The sequence below is a fragment of the Drosophila ficusphila genome, unplaced genomic scaffold (genome assembly GCF_018152265.1).
Source record: "Drosophila ficusphila isolate 14025-0441.05 unplaced genomic scaffold, ASM1815226v1 contig_106, whole genome shotgun sequence".
In the NCBI taxonomy this organism is placed as follows: Eukaryota; Metazoa; Arthropoda; class Insecta; order Diptera; family Drosophilidae; genus Drosophila; species Drosophila ficusphila.
The window spans coordinates 6344660-6370537 of record NW_025063993.1 but is presented as its reverse complement, the minus strand read 5'-3'; the positions used below and the strand labels follow the sequence as shown (position 1 = coordinate 6370537).

At 39.9% G+C, this 25878-nt stretch overlaps 4 protein-coding genes and 3 non-coding genes across 8 annotated transcripts; 3 read left to right on the top strand and 4 right to left on the bottom strand.

The window, feature by feature from the left end:
• The first annotated feature begins 4279 nt into the window (after positions 1 to 4279).
• On the top strand, positions 4280 to 4361 carry Trnas-aga. Its single transcript has one exon. It is a non-coding gene; the product is annotated as a tRNA-Ser (tRNA).
• A 1445-nt stretch (positions 4362 to 5806) lies between these two features.
• LOC122319700 (putative phospholipase B-like lamina ancestor) lies at positions 5807 to 8299 on the bottom strand. The gene is made up of 3 exons (XM_043207835.1): positions 8040 to 8299; positions 7853 to 7969; positions 5807 to 7793 (listed from the first exon to the last, which is right to left on the bottom strand). Exons 1-3 carry the CDS (start codon positions 8297 to 8299, stop codon positions 6197 to 6199), a joined length of 1974 nt encoding a protein of 657 aa, XP_043063770.1. The 3' UTR covers positions 5807 to 6196.
• Positions 8300 to 8389: 90 nt separating this feature from the next.
• LOC108089044 lies at positions 8390 to 18250 on the bottom strand. Of its 2 annotated transcripts, none has more exons than XM_017187150.2 (3): positions 17611 to 18250; positions 9840 to 9895; positions 8390 to 8728 (listed from the first exon to the last, which is right to left on the bottom strand). In XM_017187150.2, the coding sequence occupies exon 3, from the start codon at positions 8584 to 8586 to the stop codon at positions 8416 to 8418; it is 171 nt and encodes a 56-aa protein (XP_017042639.2). In that variant the 5' UTR covers positions 8587 to 8728; positions 9840 to 9895; positions 17611 to 18250; the 3' UTR covers positions 8390 to 8415. The 2 variants fall into 2 exon arrangements, with proteins under 2 accessions (XP_017042639.2, XP_017042640.2); XM_017187151.2 differs by lacking the exon at positions 17611 to 18250 and adding an exon at positions 13764 to 14102.
• Positions 18251 to 19380: 1130 nt separating this feature from the next.
• Positions 19381 to 19453, top strand: Trnav-uac. The gene has a single exon. It is a non-coding gene; the product is annotated as a tRNA-Val (tRNA).
• Positions 19454 to 19698: 245 nt separating this feature from the next.
• Positions 19699 to 19771, bottom strand: Trnav-uac. The gene has a single exon. It is a non-coding gene; the product is annotated as a tRNA-Val (tRNA).
• Positions 19772 to 19933: 162 nt separating this feature from the next.
• LOC108089020 (kinesin-like protein KIF3A) lies at positions 19934 to 22509 on the bottom strand. The gene has a single exon (XM_017187105.2). It carries the CDS (start codon positions 22330 to 22332, stop codon positions 20299 to 20301), a length of 2034 nt encoding a protein of 677 aa, XP_017042594.1. The 5' UTR covers positions 22333 to 22509; the 3' UTR covers positions 19934 to 20298.
• Positions 22510 to 23169: 660 nt separating this feature from the next.
• Positions 23170 to 25574, top strand: LOC108089021 (cytochrome c1, heme protein, mitochondrial). Its single transcript, XM_017187106.1, has 6 exons — positions 23170 to 23366; positions 23652 to 23699; positions 23833 to 23981; positions 24358 to 24490; positions 24556 to 24849; positions 24920 to 25574. The coding sequence occupies exons 1-6, from the start codon at positions 23298 to 23300 to the stop codon at positions 25145 to 25147; spliced, it is 921 nt and encodes a 306-aa protein (XP_017042595.1). The 5' UTR covers positions 23170 to 23297; the 3' UTR covers positions 25148 to 25574.
• The last annotated feature ends 304 nt before the right edge of the window (positions 25575 to 25878 follow it).

Sequence of the window (25878 nt, the reverse complement as noted above, 5' to 3'; positions counted from 1 at the left end):
TCCACATTTTCTCTAAGAAAATTTACATTTTGTGTGGGCCGGAAATATTTATTTCTATGCGAGACGGATAGAACGAGCCAACTTTGGCCGCCCAATAAATCTTAGCACATTTTTGTGTTGCATACTTTGGGGGCATCTTTATGAATGTTGCAAGATATTGAAGTACAACAGCTGCAGGAAAGTACACTGATAAAAAAGCTATCTAATTTTCTTAAGCATGTTTTATTTGTATAAAAACCTATTAATCATGAACAATAAATTTCAACATTTAATTTAATGCAGTTTTAAGTATAATTCAAATTCTTAGATATGTATGAACATATTTCCCATTTTCTATCTCTCTTAGGTTAATATTGCTTATAATTATCATCTGCTTAAAGTTATTACTTATTTGACAGCCATTGGGTCAAAGAGAATAAGTCATTTAAACGCATTAGTCTGTCTCTTAGCAGTCGAGCACTTCAGCTTTCTTTTCCCTTTTTGGCAATCGCTCAAAATGATGTTTGCAAATGTAACCAAGAAAAGGCGAACCACCAACGCGCCTTTGCAGGAAGTTTTCCAATGTCTCTGTCCCCCATTTCAGCCCCTTTTGCCAGGCAAATTGGTTGATAACAATTGGGAGCAGAAGCCGGGAGCTTCAGCAAGAGGAAAACGGGCAAAAACCACCGAGCCAAGCGAAGTCAAGCCAACCAAATAAACCATTCAAAATCAAACCAACCAAGTTTTAAGTGGAGGAAGGGCACGTGCCAAAAGTGCCAAAGTCGTTGGCTGAAGATGCTGCTCCAGAGCACAGTTAGCGCTAAAAGAATTTCCCACCAACTATTGCATGTCAAACATTTGCATCCAGGAGGATGACGATCCCAGAACGTATGGCAGAATGTTCAAACTTTGTTTCGTTAGTTTCGATGTGGTATAAATCCTTGAGCTTTGAACTTTTTTCCACTGTGCAAAATTACACACACAAAAAGTTGTTAATAACAATTTGGGAAAAGCAAAAGTTGCGAGGGATGCACAAAAAAAAAAGCAAAAAAAACAGAGAAGAGAAAAGGGGAAAACAAAATTTGAGTTTGTTGTGAAAAATGTGCTACAAGCTAAGCTCATTTATCACAATGATGAAGTTGCCAAAAGTGAGGGAGCTGGACGACAGGATATGGATGAGGATGAGGCCATGTCATGCGGGCCATTCGATATTCCTGCTCTTACTTTAATCATAAACCGGGGCACAGACACTTCAAAAATGTAAAATAAGTCGCCCAGTCAATGTTTTGTTCGCCGGATGGATCACTCCCTCCCCAATGAACTTCAATCCCCCCCGCTTTCCCTTGTTCAATTTGATTGCAGTTCTCAACTTTAGCTTCGTTGATGACTTTGTTTTTGTCAACGTCATGACTGTCATGCAGAACGTGTTCCAGTTCATGTTGCTCCACTCATGTTGTGTAACAGATTTTCCCACTTTCCCAGCCCTTTTGTGAAGCGATATTTATTGTTTTCCAACTCGCAATACTTCAAGTGGAGCGGAAGCCCTCAGTTAAGACTGCTGCCAGCTGCTTATTGGCATTAAAGGCGGTCTGTTTGAGTTATGGCTTTGATGTGTGACGAAAGGTGCTTGGTTGGTCATTAAGTCATCTCCTCTAATAGTTGGAATGCACAGAGAAAACAGTCAGAAAGTCAGCAATATTTTAAAACAGAAATTTAACTGGCGTAAGGAAAATCAATTTCTGCATAAAGTATCAGATTGACAAAAGCAGCAATATATACATATTCAAGAGGTAATCTAGCGAACAAATTGACGTATCGGATTGAAAGAGATATAGTTGGTTTTGATATGACAGAATACAGAAATGATAATAATTTGCATGGAATATTTTTGCTAGCCAAGCATTCAGAATAACGTTTATCAGCAATCGCTCATTTATGCATTTTCTGGGAATGCAAATAATTGAAAAACAATCCATTAATCGATGGCAATTAGAGGCTGCGGCAAATGTCACTTTGATGACCTCTGACCCGACTTTGCCCCTCGACCACATGACCATATTAATCCACATCCGGATTGCGGCCACCGACAAGAAACAGAGAGCACCCAAAAAACCGCTCCACATTTCAATTTGATGGCCCAATGACCTCGCTCCGGTGGGCGTTGAAGGGGCGGGGCTGAATGTTTGCCGTTTGGTCATTGTTTGCCACATCGAAGGGTTAAAGGCCTTAAAGTCAACAGTCAAGGCCTTATCAACGAACAGCTGGCGAGGATGGGAAGGCCACCGCATTTTAAAGGACGGCGCATCCTTTGTGGCTGCTAAGCTTAACAAATTTGTTATTAAGATGTTTAACCCAAAAAACCGCCCCACATGTGAGCTGCAAACACCAAAAAGCAAGCTGGACCAGCCAAAAAAAAATGAATGCCCTCAAATAAATGAGCAAATAAATAACAAGTTGCCCCAGCGAATCTTTTGTGAAACTGGACACAGGATATCTGGCGACTCCGAGGATGGGGAAAATGGCGAATACCCGCCTCCAGGTATGTTTTGTTGTCTGGTGCGTGATAAGCACTCGAGAACGCCGCTCCCGGGCAAGCAATTTAAGCAATGGAAGGACTTACCCCCACACTCTTGCAGTTTGTCACTGTCCGCCAGGACACATATCGCCGAAAACTAATTTCATCAAATGCGAGTTACTGGTCACAATAAATTGAATGTTGATGGGAAGCAAATCAGGCCGAAATGTAAGTCAAATGCTTTACCTGGAAATTCAATAATAGGGTTTTGTTTATTTATGATGGGAGAGGTCCTGATGGAAATACAATTTTCTATTATAATTAATTTATATGATGCATTCAGTTAGCACGTTTTTTATTCACTGGTAAAACTAGTTGTGTCTATTTACCTCGAGATACATTTTATATTTAAATATTATCATTATTTCATTCAAAGTAAAATTGCATAAAACGCCTTGTACTTGATTAATAATGATTTTATAAGATTTTTTTATATATAGGTATTTCAAGAGCTGGTGGGTAATTGTATCCTTTCAAATTTATGTACCCATCAATTCTGGTAATTTTTAAAATGTACTCTATGGCCATCTGTAACCAAACCACGCAAGCCAAAAGTGGGATACACCCGCAAATGTTTCCAGTCCCACGGATACATAATTAAATCAAATATATACACGGCCACGCAGGTAGAAATACTGGCAGCATATGTTACGCATACGCAGCGTTGAACACTTAAAAATGCTGGTCACTGGCGGTTCGCAATTGCGTGGCTAAACCATAAATCACAATGCCTGCACAATGCCAACACCTGCCATCCCAACTGGGGCTTAAAACGGATGGAACCGGGGAAGGCGGGGTTGGTTGGGATATATAGTAAATTTCAGCCCTTAAGCAAATGCACTAATTTCCACCTTTGGCATGCATATTGATATATCAACTGAAAACTATCTGCGAATTCGTTTGTCTGTGTGGGTGGACATTGTTTGTTGTTGTTTGCCTTCAGCGGCGTCATTAGCATCAAAGTAAATTTACGTTTATAAATTAGCCCGAGGGCAGAACGAACTCAATGGCGGCCATAATTCAACTGAATCATATGAGCAGGGGGCAGAGATAGAGACAAAGAGATGAAGGCTAAGAATGCAGGCAGCGAGTCCGTGGAAAGACCTGAATGTATGCAAAATACTTCAGCGTAATTCCGTTTCTCTCGCCTTATGCACTACAAAAAATAGACAAATTAGTTTACAAAAACTTTCAGGCTTGGCTAAAATACAAACTTATTTAAAGTTCTGCCTTATTGTTATGTCAAATAATTCACATTTAAAATATAATACGAATTTATACGTACAGAATAAACTGTTCCCATACCAAAACATTTTTTATTTTTATACTTAACATATGAATTCTCTTTTGTATATTTAACACAACAAAAAAGGAAATTTATGCTCTTTTGGCCCATTAACATACATAAACTTTGACCATTTAACATACATAAACTTTTAATGGATGAACGAAACTCGTTTTCACACAAAGCAGACTACCTTATAAAAAGAATCGTAAGACATATCTTATCAAAATTTCCAAATTAAACAAAACCAATCACAATAGATAGAGTTAAAAATAGACCAACAAATTAAAAATATGATTAAAGCAATAAGCAAAGCTACCAAAAATAAAACCATTTGTGCAAACTATCTTTTAGAAATACAAAACTCACTAGAATATGTGTCAGGTCGTATGTGGAATATAGTGGTACAAATACAACTGTTTCTCCCGTCCAAATATCAAGCAGTCGTGGCCGAGCGGTTAAGGCGTCTGACTAGAAATCAGATTCCCTCTGGGAGCGTAGGTTCGAATCCTACCGACTGCGATCAAGTGAATTTTTTTATATTTTTTTTTTTATATAACATCAACAATTTTTAATTGCACCTAAGTAAGTTTCTTAGGATTAAATTTTAAGATTTTTTGAAGTGTACTCCGACTTGTTCGTTGGCACAACTTATGCAAATTGCGACTCTTTGGCTTGGTCTTTGTCAAGCTAAGAAGTTGCATACCAGCGTCTTGCTAGTGCATAATATATATGTATATAGCCGACACATATATATAGGAAAATTGCATGTTTCAGTGCAATGAAAACAAATCGCAAAATTACCATAATCAAAGCATAAAAGGGATTTCTGTTTTATTCTTAGAACCCCGCACAGCTTCTTCCCTTTTTTCCTTCTTAGCCTGTTGCCAGCTCTTTATTTCCGACCAAGACAAAAGAAACGAACCTCTTTTCCTCTTTGCTACTTTCTTTTTGTTTTTTGAAAGTTGTCGACCAAGTTTGCTCAACGAAATATTTTAAAGTAATTGGCCTCGTTTGTTGGCTGCCCGGGATGCAAGCTGCGAAAGCAAATTGAATTTCGAAATAGATCTATTTGAGTTCGGTAATTGGTGCGGGGCTCTCCTACGAATTGTTTTTGACAAGTCCCCTCTCGTACTTTATTGCGGTCCTTCGTCCTCACGCTTCGAAGAATAGGAGTGTAATTGAGACAGGACTTGGAAGAGCAGTGTCAAATGAGAAAAAAGTTAAAAAAAAAGGTACAGGCGTTAGAAGTTTGTTCTTTTAGACAGATACTAAAAATCAGTTTAGAAGCTACGTCGGTCCATAAATTAATAATAATAAAATAATAGTAACAAAATAATAATAGTTATAATAAAATTATTTTATTTAATTTAATAAGTAAATAAATTATTTAGCCATGAAGTTGATTAGCGAGGAGGAGCTTACGCATCGTAGCCAATGGAAAGTCAGTAAGGGGGTGTGGCCAATGGTGATTGGCCAACCGTTGCTGGCCTATAAAACGAACCCCAATCGGAGTTGGCCTTGAAGAAAAAGCTAACAAGTAATCGCAAAATTACCGTCAACTTAATATAAATTCACATATTTAGACATTTATCTTTAAAAAATGTAAAAACGTTTTAAAAATGCTGTATAATTTGTAGTTAGAGAAATTATAGAAAGACTGAAGTATACACAATCCTATGTTTATAATTAAATTGCTTCTCAAAACTGTATAAATTAGACATTAAAAATAAAACACTACTTTACACTTACCAACAAATTTCCAGTTCAACATTTTTATTCTGAAAGCTTATCAAAAAGCTTTGGCTGTGTATTCTTGGGGGGTTTTTGACTTTGCTAAACAAGAACTTTAATCAAATTGTAACCAAATCATTAAACAAAATTTAAACTTATTTCAAAGGATATCTCCTATTCTATTCTACGTAATATTGTTTAACAAATAATAGTTTAAAATAAAACAAAATCTGTTTAGTTTTTCTTGTTTTCCTTGTGTATTCTTTTTTATTAAGTTACTAAAAGTACAAAAATTTGCTGCTAAAAAATAGGTTTACAATTTGGTTGCTAATTTACAAAAGACCTAGGGGAAATTAAAAGTTCAATAACTGGAAGACAACAATTGACGATTGATGGGACACGCAGGACGCACATAAGTACAGTACACACTAAAAGACTATGGACGAAAGATATGTACCAACTAGGAACACACAATTATACGAGACACAGAAGACGAGACACTAATTACTGAATCTAAGGCAATCATTGCTTTCCAGTTTTCAGATGGATGGAGGTGGGTTTCGGGGTACAAATTCGATTGGGTTCTACGGGTTAAAAACTCCTCAGTTTTCTCCTTTTAGCGCCTACCACGCCCACTTGGGGGAGACCTTGTCAAAGTTCCACTCATCGGGATGTCCTTCGTGACCACCGCCCTCTTCCACGGGACTCATCTGCGACCACTTGAAGGGTCCGCTGCCGATCTTCCTCATCGCAATGGCCCTCATATCATTTCGCACCGGTCGCCGTTCGGTGATGAGTTCCATTTCCGCCAGACTATCCGCATCCTCGATGCTCACACTGAGTCTTTCATCGCCCATGGAGGCAGATGGTGGAACACCGTCCTTTTCCTCGTCATCCAAAGCTCTCGGTTGGACGTGCTGGAATCGCAGGAAAATCGGGCCAGCGAAGGCGTGGAAATCGCTCTTTCCCAAGCGAGCATTGTAGGAGAACAACTTCAGATCTATGTTGCCATAGGCAATCGACTCCTGGCTGCCCAGCAGATCTCCACGGAAGCCGTGGGTCCTCAGGTACTTGTCCACCGCCTCGAGGTTCGTCAGCTCCTCCTCGTCGGCGGCCGTCAGCTGCTGATCCTCGCTGTAGTTCACACCGCTCAGCTCGAGGACACTCTTGTGGTACGGCACTCCGTTGGCCAGCCAGGAGGAGTTGCCGGGCACCAGAAATCCCTGAGTCACATCCTTCTTGGTCAAACTGCCCGGCAGCTGCTCGGCAATCCAAACCATATCCTTCAGCTGATCGTGACGCTGCTGAATGGCCGTCCGATCCTTCTCGTTCACCGTAACTGCGGCATCGTCATGCTTGTCATCGCCCTCCAAAACGTTATAGAGGTTATCCTGGGCCTTCAGCTTGTTCAGGTCCACGGTGATCCATTGCTTGGCTCCGGTGATTGGATGCTTGCTCATTGCACTGGCCCACGTTTGACGACTCTGTGAGATACGATTGGCCGCCATCACACGCGCCACCAAGGGAACCATCTTCTTGGGATCCACCGATTTCCACAGCGCCAGATTCTCGTTCTTGATGCCCACTCCTCCCACGATCGCATGCAGATGACGTCCCTTGATCATGTAGAAGTCGTCAGTGGATCCCAGGATGCCGGGGTAACCAGTGAATGTGATATCCACACCGGGCACCGTGTTGCTCCTCAGCTTCGGTGAGAAGTGGTAGTGGAACTTGTAGCGCTTCTGGATCCTCAACATGGAGGAGTAGCTGCCTGCCGTACTGTGACCAAATAGCAATTGGAGTGTCTGCGGAGAATCCTCCTCCTGGACAATCTTCGTCAGCATGGAAGCACTTGGCAGGAAGAAGTTCTTCGGCTGATCGGTTCCCGATTCCTCAGTTCCCACTGTAGTGTTGGGCAGCACATAGTTCTCATAGTAGATCTTCAGATCCTGGAGATCGGCAGCGGCATTCATCAGCAGGAAATCGGAAAATGGTATCTCCTCCTCCAGATCGGAACGTGCTCGAGTGGCTCCTCGCTTGTAACCAGTTTCCAGACCCTCCAACTGGGTGATGAACAAGTGCAACTGATGCCAGTAGTGATCGTTTTCGGCCTTGTCCGTTTGCCTCTTCAGGCGGTTGTAGTTCGAAGTCAAGAGTTCCCTCAGCCAACTGCAGAACTTCTGGGTGCTCTCATCCCGCTCGCAAGAAGAGGAAATGGTACTAATAAATAATAAGATTATTAATAACTTTAAGATACAAATCAGAAAGATAAATCTTACTTGGACCACTGATTGTAGATGTTTCTCCAAGTTAGGGAACCCTCTAGCATTCCAGCAGCATAAGCTTGAACCCAATCAGGATAAGTTCTTTGCGTCTCCACCTCAATTTGAGCCCATCTAAAAATATTAATGAAAAGTTATAGGGCTCGTATCTCTATTTTCCGTATTTTCCTTTTGGGAAACTCACCCATTTTCGTAAACCGAGTTCTTGTAGCAAATCCTGCCTACTCCAGTGGGAATGTTGACCAGATCGTTCTGCTGCTTCCAGTTTTCAATTTGGAAGCCGACCTGCTTGGTCCACAGAGCGGTGGCACAATAGGTGCCATCGTACTCCGGCCGCTCCATGTATCCAATGAAGAAGGCTCCGATGACCAGGAGACCAGCACCGATGAGGATGTAGGTCCCTATCCGCGTTTTTTGCCACGATGCACCAACGACTTTCAACATTGTGCCGGCCGTCTTGAAGCTTAAGAAAGATGATCCAAAAAAACGATGCTTCTCAAAAACGATCCAAGAATCGATATTCCAAAGTTCAGATTCCCTATTTGTTTTGTTAAAGCAATTTAACCCGAATAATTGTGATCGGCGCGAGCTGCGTAGGAGTGGCCAAGACGGTGGGCAATCAGGTGGCCAGTGTGCAGGTGGTTCTGTGGCTGGATGGTGGTGCTGGTGGTGCAGAAAGAGGTGCTGATTTCGGTGGCCACGCTGTCGAGCGCTTCGGCCGAGTGGTTCATGGGTGGTGCGCTGCTTTCAAGCAGAGATTCCAACGGTTTCCAGGTGGTTAAAGTTCGCTGACTATTGACTTTATGTGGCTTAAATGGCTGGCGGTGGGTTTTGTGGAGCTTGGCTATGTCTTTTGAGGTTCAATTTGTATCCCTGCAAGAGAAAACAAACAAGTTGATGAATTGGAAACTACGCACAAGTTGATCATATATCAAGTGATATGACGTCTTGATGGAATATTTATTTATGCCAAATAACACCCATTCATTAGTGTAAATATTTACTCAATAACTCACAACAACAAACATGTTCGATGATTTGTGTTCTCATTGCCTTTATTACTACATGCTCATTAAATATTATATCCCATACCGGAATCTTCCAATGATACTTGGACCTTGAACCATTTCCAATATTTACACACTTTCCCTGAAGATCCCATAATCCAAATGTTTATTTCACACTTTCGCTAATTTTGGCAAAGGAAATTCCTTTTTGGCGAGTCCCGAGTGGAGTAAACAAATTAAAGCATTTGTAAAACTTATAAATTAGTTTTATGGCTCGGAAAGTACTTGAGTGGCTGAAATTGCTTTATGGCCAAGCAGCAGCTGGTTAGATCTGCGCTAAAAAAGATAAGCAGGTGTTCACCTGTTCTTGAGATCCCGCACAGAAATCTACATAATAAAATAATCCCCACGATTGTTAGGGATCTTGGAGCAGAAACAACGGAAAAGTTTCAATCAGTTTATTTAGCTTGTCTTGGGGTTTGTCCTTAGTTAATTAATAAACAACATTATGATTACAGCAACCAAATTGCTCCGCCTCTATAAATATTACAATTTCAAAGCCAATTCCAGCCCATTGAAGATCTTTCACAATCGCTAATGTAAATTTTAAATTCCATTCGGAAATTCCAAATTAAACCTGTACTAGTCGGGGGTAAACAATATTATTGTGTACATTTGGCACGTGGGGAAGAATTCCAAACAGTATCAAAAGCATCGAAAAATTGTGTTTTGCTTGCGAATTTTTGAACAGATCTGATTGTTATTAACATCAATCAGTCGGCAGGCTCATACAATTAAACATTTATTCCGATGTGAGTTTCTAGATTGTTTTCCCTGATTAAATCCTATAATTCTCTGGCTTTTTCGATATAAAGATTCTTGAATATTTATTGCTCAAAAGTTAAATCGATATTTGCGTGCGCAATTTAATAGCTTTAACATATGTAAGCAATTAATTAAAAAGTAAAGAGTCTTACCTTTTGTTTCCCGGGTCCAGGAAGCTGCAATATCACAAGTCAACCCATTTGAAGAACTGCAAGAAATGGAAATATAAATTTTGGTTAGATTAGTATTGAATTTTCCATAATTAAAAGGCGCCAATAACTCAAACATTTTCTCGAACACTGGAGAAACGTTTTATTAATTCGGTTCTTTGTTTATTTTCCCAATTGGTGGCACATCTCGTGATTTGTCTGATTTCTGCCGACATTCAGAAATGAGTCTGGAGTGCCTTTGTTTACATTGGATTCAATGGGACAACGCTGAGCAGGCGCACGCGCTTATTATTATTGGCTTATTTGTCATAAAATGTTGATCATGGCAATTACTGGATACACGATATGATATATGATCGCTAATTGGTTGGTGGTCTTTGTTGGAGTCGGGAAAGTTCGTAATTGAGTTCTCAGAAACCTATCAATAACTATTTCCATATTTAATGAGCTTATCCCTCACACTTTTCACCACAATAAGTGGCAGTTGTCTTACCCCTTAATCGTCTCAATTGAGAATAATATTTTTTAAAAAAGAATTGGAATTTTTTAATGGCAAATAGATTGTAATGATGTCTGGGGAGTTAATTAATTAAGTAATTAAAATAAATACGTAAGAACTGTATTCCCAGTAACAATTCCCTTTCAGAATGTTCAAGTCGTAAAATTTCCACAGTTAGGTCATTTAACTTGAACGATAAGTTTGATAACCTGGCAACAAAGTTGTTTTTGTAAAACAGCTTTAATAGCCCGGTAAGAATATATTTATTGCAATGCAAATTTAAATTGTTTAGTGCGACACAATTTTAAGAGCTCTGTTTCATCTGAAACAATTTTACTGCCAAGCCAATTATTCTACTAGCACTTAGTTAAAAATGTTAATCACTTGTTAGGAATGCTTTAAATAAAGTAACGCTTTTAATTGTGTGACTAATCAGTGGGCGTGAAACTATAATCAATGACTTCAAGGCCCAGTGTAAACAATTGATTTGCAATAAACTCAGAAAATAGCAACAGTACCAACGGAAATTCTTTCATTTCACTCATTTCCATTTCAGATCGCTGTGAAAATAAACAGCAATCAACCTGAAGTGAAAAGAGTCAGCCCCAGCACATCAATCGATGGCATCAATGAAATAAGTTTATATTTTTAAACTTATTTAAGGTAATCCATAACAGAACTTAATTGACTTGCCCTCATGGAAGGCCGCAAGGCTGTCAAAATGTCTATATACTATATAGTAACCCGCTGATCCAACTCACAAGTTCAGAAAAAACTTCTACTGACGTAAGAAATTAGCTTCGCGTTCCAGGAAAGCTAAAAACAAACGGAGGATCTAAAATGGTTTGGGAAGCATAAAGCCAAGAAAAAGTTGTGAGATCTCACTGACGTCTTTGTAGCTCATTTAACTCACTTAACTTGATTAACGCTATTATCATTATAGCTAAGCAAACACAGTTGTTTTGTTTTCTAGATACATGCTATATGTATCCATATAAATTCGCTATGTGCGCTACTGAACTAGATAGTGACACTGTTTTCATAGCCCTGACAAAATTATCGTATGCATTTACAACCATTTGCCAGTTGATCAATCAAAACTTAGTCTCGGGTAAATAATTTACACATGCCAGAACCGAATCGAGCTTAACTTTTGCTGTCGTCGAGGGGAAAATATTGATAAGATTGCCAGCGTATTTATTAGTTCAATATTTAGATATGCATGTCTAGCTTTTGGCATATTAAGAACGTAAGTTCAATCAGCTGAATCCAATGTAGTTCACTCAGATAAGATAAATTATAGTCTAGCCTAAGCAAATCTTTCCATAAAATAGGGAAATTTCCTGAAAACACTTTAAATGTTCTAATCTCTATCATCATTTGTGGTTATAAAATATTTTTACACTTTGGCAACAATAAAATCCCACATTAGTTGGAGAATTTATGAATTAGGTGAACACATCAAGTTAACGCGCATTCTTTATGAAAATGTGTAAAAAAATAGGAAAGCAAATAAAAAGTTTCCATCACGCAATATAATCTCTTTAAAAGTATGTTTGGCAATTTCAAATACTTGCTTGATTAATATTGATTACCATTGCCAATGGAAACTTTTGATGGCATTCTATAATTCCTTTTGTTCATCTATTGAAAATATTCCAGCTAAGTAAACACTTGAAACCAACCCACATACTTAGAATACATTATTCTTCTGTCTGCAATATATAATTCCACAACAAATTCATAATCTTTCGCAGAATTCCGAACACCACATGTGGCGTTCAGTAGTTCCATTTCTAAACGTGCCACGTGAGTGATCCGGGAAATAAATGCTTTCCGGAGCGGATTGCTAACCAAGTTTATTCACTCCCCCCGATGGTGGGAATCACTCAATGAATGCCCACGAATTGTTAACGCTGCATAATTATTTTGGACGGGTGTGTGCTTTCCATGGCAGTCAATTGAGGTAAGGTAATAAAAAAAAAACTGCTAAGTCGGGCGATGCCACGCGTCGCTATCCAGTTGACAACGCCGCCGATTTGATAAGCCCCATATCCGAGTCAAAGTCTGGAGTGAGTGCCGTGTAAACTGATGCCGCGCAACTAAGTTGGAAGTCAGCAAACCAAATGCGCCTGTTTTGTAATGCCAGACAGCGCCGCACTGCGGAAGGCCTACACTGAGATTAAAAAAGGTAGCTCTAAGCAAAGAAATAAGTTCCTCAAAATCAGTTTAATATAAGTATCAAATGGTGATATTGTAGGAATTAATTCTTTTTTAATATGGTTTATTAATTCACTTCCCTAGGACTGGTAAGTTGTTTTTACAATTCTTAAATTGTTTGATAACTGCTTAGAAAGGTATAGTTTAATAACAATTTCCCAAATGATTTTTTCTAAATTCAGAGACCCTTTCTGGAGCTGCGTTCCCCCAGTGCAGATACTGTATCTTTTGTGGGATTGCACTTTTTCGGAATGGAGCCCTTGTCCAGTGTTTAGACTACTGTCAGACAGGCGAAAAAAAAAAAACACAAAGCGCCGCGTCTGGAACTTGGGAATCCGGGGAGTCGGGCAGAGTTTCTATGGTCCGCACGTGGACGAGACAGGTTATTCAATTTGAGAAGGGGAATTTATGGTGGCGACTGAACGTGATCCACATCTTATAAATACCCAAAGGCGTAGTATTCCATTAGATACTACCGAGAGTTCACTCATCTCAGCTGATCCGATCCAACACGCTCCAATCGAATGATAATCAAGATGCTAACGACTCATCCAGCTGATCGCAACTGAGTTGTGAATGATGCGTTAAGTCTGCTGATTTAATCAGTTTAAATAAGGCAACAATTCTATATATATTTATATTCGATTAGCTAGGGGCTGGTTCGGGAAATTTGTAATTAGTATATGCTAATAGGTAGAGGATGGAATCGGCGTAGAATAGAATTTTCATAACTTGCAATCGCTTTGACTATTTGAAATTCATGAAAAGTCACGCATATTAAAAGCGTTTTCATTGTCTACTTACAAATTTGCTTTCCCAGGGGAAATGATATAAGCTCATGGTATAACTTCCTGTAAATAGGGTTGACTATTTAATAGGGTTGACTTTATATAAGATCCGCATTATTTGGCTTTTGGTTTTGTATTTATTTTACGTGAGTTTGTTTTATTTATTTTTCTTAACAAGTGTGTTTTCTAATTTTCTTTTTATTTTTAATATTTGTTTTTCTTCAGCCACCATTTTGTTGTTGAATTGTCAATAGCGCAAAGAGCTTAAGAGATACAATATAACTGTTTTAATCTCTTAATTATTAATCAGCTTATTAATTCTGATGCAACCACAACTGGTTATTTGAAGGAACCCCCACGGTTGATAAGTTTGTTTACCCCTATTAATAAGTCACTTACCAAAATCTATTTTGCTTTCGAATCAACTGCAATTATCTGGAAATTTGTTGGGGACTGCGACTTAATTTGTGCTAAAATTGTTTGTATGCCCCGTAAACCGGAAAAATCTGCACTGAATAAGTATCTTGAAGATACAGCGGAATCTCCTTTACGTCAATCTCTTGGCCCGATCGCCCTGTATCTGTTTGGATCGTGCGAATGCCTTGACGTTGCCACCGAAACTGACCGTGCTTTTTCGACACTCGGCTTTTTGTCTTTCGGGTCTCTCGGGTTTTTCTAGCCAACCGACGAAGGCGGGAAAATCGTGCAAAATTTCCATACCCGCTATCAGAAAAATTCACGGGTATGTGGTATTTTTGGTGCAGGTGGGCGTTTTTATCTTCCTTTATAATTTGAAGAAATTATCTAGATCATCTTAATTAAAGAAATTAGTAAGATGTCATTAGAATCCCACATATTGAGGTATGACACTAAATATTTTAGCACTGGCTTATAAAATGACTCAATATTGAATGGGAATTTACCAACCATTAAATATATACAAATACTTTGAATGATTTTTTTGAACTTTCATCTGTTGCCAATAGATATAAAAGATAATAATAATTTATTGAAAATATTTTGGACTTATGGGAATATATACATTTCAAACAATCTTTAGCATTGGGTATTTTGTAGTTGGGAAAATCCGCTCTAGCTTCGTTTTGCGACGCTTCGTTTTCAGCGATCAAAAGTTCTATTGAACTTGGCCGCCATTTTAGAGGAAGGGGTTCTTCGATTGGGTTCTCGGCGGACTGACAGGTGTTACATGCACTATATGTTATATACCATAGCTTTGCAGTTATCTCTGGCAAAGAAGCGCGATCGGAGGTCGGAGAACGTGAGGTCTGGGGTTAACTCAGCAAGGTTTATTGGTCAGATTTATTTATGGCTTTTATGGCTGATTTATTTGCGCATTTTGCACTTGTCCATGCAAACTGCTAACTGACAGGCAAACGTGTTTCCGCTTGGCTACAGTTTTACAATTAAAATTGACATTTAATTGAGCTGCATTTCAGTGCGCAGTTGAAAATGGTTTTCCCATGAAAATTGTGAGGCACTCTGCCATCTCTCTTACTCAATTGGTCTCTACGCTTTCTAGTTCATTTCACTTTCTTCGCTCAGCAAATTGATAAGAGTCTGTTTTTGGGGTCAATCAAAAATTCTTGGGGGCTTGCTCTCAATTGAAATGAATTGAAATGGCGACAAGTTTGTTTGAACATAAGACACACAGGCACTCACATAACTAGAGGGTAAATTAAATGGCGGGGGATAACCTTGATTAATCTCTATCTGTTTGTATTTTCCTAAGAAATTCTATTGACAATTGTCGGTCAATATCAAAGCTCTTAGTAATCGGTGTGAGAGAAATAAATGAAGATTTAGAAGAGCCTAAAGGGTCTTCTTCGCTTTATTCATACTGATTCATCATTCTGCTTTCCTGTTCTTCTTCTTTTACTGTCTGCATTCCGTGTTGAACTCAGATACAGTGAAAAATCTATCCTTAAAACTTACCAAAAATTAGAAGAAAGGAGCTCTTTAATTAAAACGCATTAACATTTTCATATATCTTTTTGAATTCGAAAATCCCCTAACTTCTTAAGTAAGAAGAAACTTATTAACCTACTGAATATGTCGCACTCCAGTCAGAGTTAGGGAGTCTCTACTGTATGCTTAGCCAGTAAGGACAAGAACCTCAAGGATTTTGACCTCATTTGTCTGGGGCTGTGGAAACATGAGAACGTGAGATCAGGAGAGGCCAGGCCGCCTGGCAACTTCTGGGAAAGACCTGCCCCTCTTCTTGCTTTAATAGTTTGTATTGCCTTTTATTTGTTTGCCCAAGACGAAGAGACTGGGAAGAATATCCATTGAAATGAGCCGCGCATGCTCAGTGGAACAGAGACAAAAACTTGTTGCTAGGCGGCAAAAATCCCCCTTCTCCCCGGCGATCGTTTTTTTTTAAAGGTAATTCGAGAAGTTTCTTCTTGGTCTTTTTTATGGAGTTTGTATTCTAGGCCATTGGCTTTTGAGGTTGAACTCTTACTTTTATTTAAGCGAACAAAAACGTACTTGTACGCAAGGTTTTCATTTTGTGGAGGTTTACTTTTCAATGAACTTTTTATGAACTTTGCTTAGTGGCCAAACCGAACTGCTTGGTGGTGAAGCTTGAACTAAACTGGTACAGACTTTGATATGTTTGGATTGCCCACAACTCATCTTGTGCAAAAAGTGTTATCTTCTGGAGATAGCTGATGTTTCAGCGGAAAAGGCACTAAAACGGTCGGACAATCTACGTAAATACGTCAAGAGCGATGTATTTTTGGCTCCCCTATGTCTTAATTTTTATACGACATGTTTATTTGGCAAACTCCCGCCAAAGTTCAGTAAATAGATCGCGTGGAGCTCTGTTTACTGGGTCTTCACAAATGTCGACGGTCTGCCCGACACCCATGTGATCCTTCTGCGATTCCGCATGGACAGATACCGGAATTATATGACCAAGTTGTTATTTAACGGATGACTCAACTTCAGGGTGAAGTCTGGCCGATAACCGATAGCGAAGACATTCGCGGAACTTAATCAGTGGAACTGGGGAGACGACAAGCGTGCTAAATATAGGCGCCACCATGGGGATTTCCCCTATGAACTTAGATAAGACTACAGTGAGCATAAAAATTATTTCTTTTTTTACTGAAAAATGTTGTTCTCAAAAAACAAAAGGTGAATGAACAAAACAACAACTGTATAAAATATATATGAATTTTAAAAAAAATTAAGTGAAAAATATTTTTACAATACACAAAGAAAACAATAAAAATATGTTCCAAATACTTTGACTTCGGCTTTTTATGACGCTATTCATTTTAATTTTAGAATACAGAATGGTTTTTAAAAAAGCATGAGACATTGCAAAATAGTTTTCCACAAATATAAAATTATTTTTATGATGTATCACGCCATCCATTCTTAAAATATCATTAAAATCTGTGGTTCAATATTTGGGTTATCTAAAATTCAAACTAATTTAAGTTCAAACTGATGAGTGAAATGATTCCTCAAAATAGACAACTTGGTGGTTGAACTCAAGTCACTCAAAGGACAGCCACCCCTATTGCGACTCATCTTTAGGTGCAAAATTCCCTGATAATCCTCCCTTGTCTTCCGTACCCATTAATTGGAAAAAAACCACCCAGACAATCGCAATATGTTGACCCTATTTTTGTCGGTAAACAGATATTGCGACTCGTTTCCGATTTTTTGCCGTGGCATTTCGAGGTCCAGGGGCGGATACAGGTATCTGCCTGGGGGGGGGCGATCAAAATTTTTTTTTAAACAATGCAAGTAGCAGGTGGCAAATAATCAAAAATTATACGCAGTTTTATTCAAAACACTCTGTACAAATAAATTAATTAATTTTAATCTAAATGGCGAATTCCATTATTCTTTTCCCTCTTTTTAAAAACTTTTCTATAACTCTCTCGATGTGAATACTGATTTCGGAATGCGTATGTAGCAATGCTAGGCTAGTTAGTCTTAGGAGGAGCGATAGACAAGGGAAGAAGTAGGGCAAGGAAGGACTGGCGACACGCTGTAACACGCAGGTTTCCGAAGTTCACGCCAGTGAAGCACCTTTTTTCAGAAGCTGAGGGGGGCGATCGCCCCTATCGCCCCCCCTGTATCCGCCACTGTCGAGGTCAGTAATGATACAATGGCACTGTTTTTACTAACAGTTAACACTTAACACCCGAGTTCAGCACTCTTCTACCGACTCGGGTTCGGAATGAGATCGAGAGCGAGGACAACTCACCGGAAAATTGAAATGGCTCGTGACTCAGGCAAATTCCGCGCTGACAAATGGGAGAAATTCGCTGGTTTGTTGAGACGATTGGGGGGCACTATTTGTTGGATCGCTGCTAAATTCAGCCACTGCGAAATATTGCTTTAACACGATATTGCTATATAGTCACACAACGCTCTCGTGTTAATTATCCATGAAGGGCTACATTGGAAACGCACTGAGTAAGGTGTATATAACTTTTTCCGGATTTCACTCTCTACTCGATTGGTTTAATAGTGGTTCTTGGGAACTCGACACACGTTTCTTTCGATTTAAACTTTTGTGGCACTTTAGATCATTGGGGATTTTGTTGCTATGCGGCTTGTTTGAAATATCAGCGGCAAGTAACTAATTATACAGCGTGGTCGAATATATGTAATGTGCTGCTTGAGTGTTTTATGGGAGAGTTTTGTAGAACGCGAGAACGTGGCGTTTTTTTTTTAATATTATTATTTAAACTGAGCGTTGCGCGATTCTCTTTATTTCATGTATGTTGGACGTATTTTTAGCGTCGGCAATTGCACATCCAAGTGAAATTGAAAAGATAACAACGAATTAAAAACTTGAGTTCAACACGCAAGACAGATTTTCCTTCCGTTTCAACGATGAGCAGCGGAGAGACTGATATGGTGGATCCAAAGCCGAAGAGTTTTACGATCGCTCGGAAACAGTGGATTTTCACTCAACTCAAGAGAAGAGGGCGGTTATCGGTTCGGTCTGTCCGCAGAAAGTACGAGAGCAACCACTCAACTTACACTAGACTACATAAAAGTGTGATAAGAACATACACGAAAAGAAGGTGATATTACCCTAAGCAATTCAGAAAATTCTTGCAATCATATTCTGACTTAAATTTACAAAAATTATATTATTTGGAAACCTAAATGAAAAATACCTAGTAAATTCCAAAATATTTATATAAGCTCAGAACATTTTGAACGCGTTCTATGCCTCTTATCATGAAACTGTTCTTTTGTAGTCCAGTGATCGACTCTTTCTTTCTCACTCAATTAGCCACCGGTGAGTGAGTAATTTCACCTTGCTCTCGATACTCTCATTGCTTTTTCCACTCCGATCTTTTTCACTTGGCAACGGAACTCTCTCACACTTTGCGAATTGATTTTCATGTGCATATGTAAATTGAACAGTTATTCGTGACGTCTACTCCGCTATCGGTTTCAAGTGGAACTCCGCCCTCAAATCTTTACTCCCAACCAAACGAGCAAACAAAACGTGCTGCGATAAGACCCCAAAATATGGCGGAAATGCTTTTAGACTGATTAATTTGGGTACCTTAAAACTGGCTCGGAAATTAGCGAAACTTCGTGGATAAATAGTAGGAAAAAGTACCGTTTGGATTTCTTATCGCTGATTTACCTGAACAAACAGTCGCATCCACTCCAGGTGCAATGAGTAATCCGCTACCAAAATAACACCTGAGCGGAAGGAATTTAAGCGAAGCGAATGGTCGAGCTGCCAACAAATTAAACTGAAAAAGAAAGGACATTTTATTATGATATTATTATTTATCGGTTGAATCCAGGCATCTGCTCAACTTAATATGCAAATTCGCGACATTCCCTGCTTTCACATTCCTGGGTTTATTTTACTTTTTAATCACCAGCAATCCAGATTTCAGAATTCTTTTTAATACCATATACCCGTTGCTCTTTAGAATCATTCTGTGTAGTCTTGAGTTAGAACTTTGGAGATGACTTTGTGGCTGGCAGTGACGCAACTGGTTCCATAGTGTAGCGGTTATCACGTCTGCTTTACACGCAGAAGGTCTCCGGTTCAATCCCGGATGGAACCAGGTGGAAAATAGATTTTTTTATTTTTTAGTTACTTTATAAGAAATTAACTCTTTCTATTTGTAATTATATTTCTTTAATATACATACTTGTTTTTCGTTTTCTAGAAAAAAATGGCTCAGAAAATCTTTACTTTGTATCCATCTTATTGGAGGGGGCACCACAGTATTTTTTCAGTTGAATAGTATTTGCTACACTTCAAACTTATTAACAAATAAAAAAAAAAAAACTTAAAAAAAAATCCACTTGGTTCCATCCGGGATCGAACCGGAGACCTTCTGCGTGTAAAGCAGACGTGATAACCGCTACACTATGGAACCAACATGAACGACCTCGTTCTAAATGTCAGTTTTGATTCTTTTGAGTGATAAAAGCTTATAGCCTGCTTTAAAGGGAAACTTTATGATTATATTATAGTGATCTGTAATATTTGTTACCTTTATTAATCGGACTTAATTGTTTGCCCAGAAAAACAGAAAAAGTTTCAGTGAGTATCATTATATGTTTATTTAAAAGCCAAGAGCACATCAGTAATACCTTATGTTTGTGCCTATTCGAGTAAAATCTGCTACTTAGTTATAAGTATTAAAAAATAAGCATAAGCTAAAAATTAAAATTACAAACACAGTTGTAAATGTACTGCACCGTTGTTCAACCTAAGCATAAAAATATGTCCTAAACAATAATTCAACAAAAACTAACGCTTAACAAAAAGGAAATTCGCTGAGCAAATGAACTTGAGGATGTAGAAAATCAGGATAAGCAGGAGCAGAAACCAAAATTGGACGCGCAGACCGCTGAGGATGTGCAGCTGGACTAGCAGGCGATTGCCCTTCCAAAATTCACTTCAATATCGCCTGGCTGTTGTTGGTCGCGGAACTCCCGAAGTCCTTGGTCTTGCGGATTTGGAGCGCAGAGGATTGGACACTCCATCGGTGTTATAGCTAAGATACACATGCGATAGATCCAGGAAGTCCGGTTCCTTGCCACTGGTCTTGTGAGCTGAAATGTGTTTCCTCATATTGTTTCCTGTGTAGGCCACACACTTAAGCTGCCACTCGCCGATGTCCTCGTTCCAGTGGGTATACTGATTAATCATCGATTGGTACTCCTTCGGAACATAGGAATTCAATACCAGTTCACAGAGCGCCAATTCTCTGGACAGGCTTCTTATGTTCTCGTAGATCCCCTCCTTCTCACGCTGGTGCTCCTGCTGCTGATCTGCTAGCTCCGATTTTACTCCCATCAACATTTGCATCACCCGATGTATCTTTTTCGTGATGCCAGTGCTTGCATCTTGCAGCGTGGAATACCGCTCCTCAATGTCGATTCTTTCGGTGGCCTTTTGCTGTAGGGTCTGCTTCAGTGCCTCCTCGGATTTTTCATGTTTTTCCAGCTCAGCAATGGATTGCTCAAGCAGCATCTCCTGGGTTTGGGCCTTCTCTAAAAGATTCTCACCGCCTACGAGGATTTTTCCCTCCAAGGAGACCAGTTTATTGCGAAGCGTTTCCTGCTCCGTTTTAGCGTGCTCGATTTCCTTCTGGTGTTCGTTTTTACGCTGAGCCAGTTCCTCTTTCTCAGCGTCGGTTTTCTCTCGCTTCTTCTTTGGTTTCTTTTCAGGGGCTTGGACTGTAGAAGATTCCATTTCAATCTCCAGGGGAGCCTCCAGCTCATCATCAGCTGTGTCCTCTTCTTCCTCGGAGCTCGGCGGCTCCTCCTCCAAGCTGCTGCCCTCCTCCAGCTGCTTTCGTAGCCGTGCAATTTCCTCCTGAAAGTGACGCAACAAAGCATCCTTGGGTTCTTCGTTGATGTGCATGCGATTCTGGATGTTCTTAGCACGACTGGCATAGCGCAAAGTGGATATGGTTTCCATATAGTTGCTGTCCGCTGGACTAATGGTGGCACACATCACGGTCTTGGAATTGCCACCCAGGGAATCCTGTAGGAGTCGGGTAAGCTTGGAGTTCCTGTATGGAATATGCGTGCTCTTTCCATCAACCAAAGCACTGATGACATTTCCCAGAACCGAGAGTGAAAGATTGATCTTTGTGGCTTCCTTCAGTCTCTGTCCACTGGCCTGAGTTTTGGACTGCCTTTCGGAACCGGCAAGGTCCACCAACTGTAGTTTTCCCATCCGCACATGTTGCGCTCCTCCTTCCGCCAGCTCACTTCTCTCCACAGTTATTGAGAAAATGGCATGGGATCTGGAACTCTCCTGATTCATCTTGGTGGCTCCCACAGCTCGGTTTTTATTTCCCAATCGCATAATATTCTCCAGATCATCGGCGTTGTGCACCACATAACCGCTGAGATCCTTGACAAAGACTCCAATATCGGGTCTTTCCTTAACCTCAAGGCTTTTGCCGACATCCTTTCCGAGCAGATCCCGCACCTCCTCGTTATATATCTCCATATAACTGACTCGCACCAGAAACTTCTGGTTTTCCTTGGCCTTTGCAATATGCCCAAAGATATGGGCAAATGCATTTGGAATAATGCCCTTTGTCTGCGGGGAATCGGGATTTCCGGACATGGTATAGGTTTTTCCCGTGCCCGTTTGTCCGTAGGCCAGAATGGTGCCATTGTAGCCTTCCAGAACCTTGTCCACAATGGGTCGAGCGGTGTCCACATAGAGATCCATTTGATTGGACCCGCCATCGAAAACGTTATCAAAGTAGTATGTTTTCGGTGGTTCATTGGCCGTGGCATTAGGCTTCATCACTGTAATGGCCCGATTGATTTTATCCACCGAAATTGCACTTAGCGCTCCGGCGGACAATTCATTTTTATCCATGGGCCTTGTCCGCACCACCACACGCACATTCTCGATTTCGTCATCGAGCTGAGCCGTTGTTCCGGTATTTCCCTCATCCTGCGGCATTATGATAATGATTCTGCCTCTCTCTGCTTTGTTCCTTGTCGAGTTCGAATAATTAACCACTTTTTGCGCTGTTCGCACTTAGTGGAAATCAATATATGGGGTTTTTCTTCGCATTTGTTTATGCGTTGCTAGGTTTTTTTTGCGAATGATTAACCGACGGGTAGTCAGCTGTTATCGATAAGTGGGGAGTGCGAAAATCGAAAGAAAAACAAACGAGAGAGTTGCCAGACTAGCGAAAAACTGTATTCATCGGTAGAACATCCCAATTGGAAAATACCAAATCAAAAAACATAGAATGTGTTTAATTTAGTTGTAAATTTAAAAAAAAAAATACAACGAAATATTGTTTTTACAAACCATTTTTGATAAACATTTGCGTTGTAAAATTACAAGAATAATAAAGCATCTTGGAAGTTCTCATGAACACCATATTGGGACTTTTAAAAATAACGTACTGCCCCCAAAGTTCTGCAAAGTTTTTAAATTAACTGAACAGATGTTTTGTAAAAAATCATACAGGTGGTTGTTAAAAATTAGATTCATCTTAAAACCAACAAGTGGTTCGAGTTGGACAATTAGGAATTCTTGAGTTTTATAAATCTTTATGAGATAAGATACAAAATTAATTTAAATACATTTGATTTTACGATTATAACCTATACTAAAAACTAATGTTCTTAAAACTAATATATAATATAAATATATAAATATGTATAAATAGTAATAATTTAAATATTATTTAATTAAAAATACCTACTATCGCCCTTACCGATAAAACCCTCGCATCGGCGAGTGGAAAAGAAGAGAGCGAGTAAACATCTGCCCACCACCTCCGCGATTGAGAGAGCCCCGAAGAAGAGGAAGACGTAGTGCCAGTGGAACTGAAAGATTCGATTGGCGATTGGCTGCCCCAAAGAGTTTCCTTTACACGACCAGACGACGCAGAAATTACAACTCCGGCCACCATGGCAGCATTGGGACGATTCCATGGCTTGAGATTGCTGAAATCCGCGCCAGCACTCAACCTGCAGCAGGTAAAGATCGGGAGCTACGAAGCCAAATTTTCCATGCCCAGCGACCATCTCGAAAAAAGTCTTGTCAAATGGAGAAAAACCGCAAATAATACAACTCCATCCGAGGATACGAAATGATAAACAGCTTAAATGAATTGAAAAGTGCATAACATCCGGGATACCTAATCTTTTGGGTTGCCCGCTGCAAAGATACGAACCGAACACCTCAATTATGTAACTCCGTGCGAAAATTCGTACTCTCCTTTGCCGACCGAGAAACTTAAACCGTATTTTATTTCCTTGCAGGCGAAGAACCTCTCCTCTGCCGGAAGTTGGGCAAGTAACAACAAGAAGGTAAGTTTGCAAGTCAGGAATCCCAGTTCCCCAGTTGGCATTTCATAATACCCGAGCGGCCCTAACCTCAAAACGCGTTTGCTTCTCGGTGACTGTGTGCGGATGTTCGTGTGTGTGTGCATTCGGCAAACAGCTGATCGGAGCTGTGGGAGCGATTACCGGCGGAGTAGGAGCCCTCCTCTTCGCGCTGGAACAATCCGTGCAGGCCTCCGGCGGTGAGGTGCACGCCCCCGCACAGCCCTGGTCCCACAAGGGCCTCTTCGACGCCCTGGACCACCAGAGGTAAGGATTATTGAAGGAAACTCACCGGCTAAACTCCAATAAGATCTTAAGAACACAACTAAAAACCACTGTGAGCGTTTTAAAACTTTTAAGAAGGTCTGAATTGGCGCATATTATTCTTCAATCAATATGCAATTTTAATTTAAATTGGTAAACAATTTTTATGTTCCTCATAGATAGATTCGTATGTATGTACATAGGTATTTCAGAAGTTTGATTGACATTATTAGTTTTTCTACGTAAATATTTCAAAGGCTTTCTTGGAGTATATTTATTGATAACTTTTCCCAGCTAAGACCCTATATATCCCCTACTGTTATACTGTTATACTGTTAGATACTGTTAATATCCAATTCGATTTTTATTCATTTTTCAGCGTTCGTCGCGGCTACGAGGTGTACAAGCAGGTGTGCTCCGCTTGCCACTCGATGCAATACATTGCCTACCGCAACCTGGTTGGTGTCAGCCACACCGAAGCCGAGGCCAAGGCTGAAGCCGAGCAGATCACGGTTAGTCTTGAAAAGTGTTCCATTATTTAAATAGTTATTTACTAATTTACTTGTCCGGCGAATAGGTCAAGGATGGTCCCGATGACACCGGCAACTACTACACTCGCCCCGGCAAGCTTTCGGACTACTTCCCGTCGCCTTATCCCAACGAGGAGGCGGCCCGTGCTGCCAACAACGGTGCTTATCCACCGGATCTGAGCTACATCGTGTCGGCGCGCAAGGGCGGAGAGGACTACATCTTCTCGCTGCTCACGGGCTACCATGATGCTCCTGCCGGAGTGGTCCTGCGCGAGGGCCAGTACTTCAACCCGTACTTCCCGGGAGGTGCCATTTCCATGGCCCAGGTGTTGTACAACGAGGTGGGTTGTCTATCAGATTACTTAATGGTTTCCTATATTGTTTATTTTAATGGATATATGTTTTTTTTAGGTCATTGAGTACGAGGACGGCACACCGCCGACGCAGAGCCAGCTGGCCAAGGATGTGGCCACTTTCCTGAAGTGGACCTCCGAGCCGGAGCACGATGACCGCAAGCAGCTGTTGATCAAGGTGATCGGCATCCTCGGCTTCCTGACCGTCATCTCGTATTACATTAAGCGACACAAGTGGTCATCGCTCAAGTCGCGAAAGATCGTGTTCGTGCCCAAGGAGAAGTAGAATGTTTGAATTTGATTTTGATGGTGTGAAGAATTGCAGTGTTATCGCGGCTTTACCGACTAATAAAGATAAATCAATTTTAAGCAAAACCAAACACACAAAAAACAGCATCCGCAACCACCAAGTCAATGTTCTCTCTCCACGAAAATAAAAACACAAGAACTATGCAATTTGCGAGAGCCAACGATACGATCCAAATAAAACTAGCTAAATCTATAACACCTTGGTCATGCCAATACCAAACGAAGAACAGATCGGATTAAGAGGGGGATAAAAGCTAAAGAAACTACCAGAGCCTAGCAAAATAAATGATGGATAATATAACATTGATTGTGTATAGCATGGATAATTCAATTATGTATTTAAAAAATAAACGATTGACAAATAAACGGAAATGATTGTTGGAAAATCATTTCAGAGAGACGGACAGCATATTCCTTTTAAAATTTCATAGATGCAAAAATGATTACAACTTTAGGAAGTTATAATCAATGTTTTTAAAACCCATTTTAAATTACCCCTTTACAACAAATACCGAATACCGAAAGTTTTTTAAATTTTAATGCAGGACCCTTAATTATTTCTCGGAGAAAAACATGTGGAATACATGTCGCCATTTATATAGGAATTTTCCCTTATAAGAGACGACTTATCTTCTCCACTTTTACTATTTTTATTGGATTAATTGTTTTATTTAGAAGCTTAAATTAAAGTATTATTTTAATCATCGT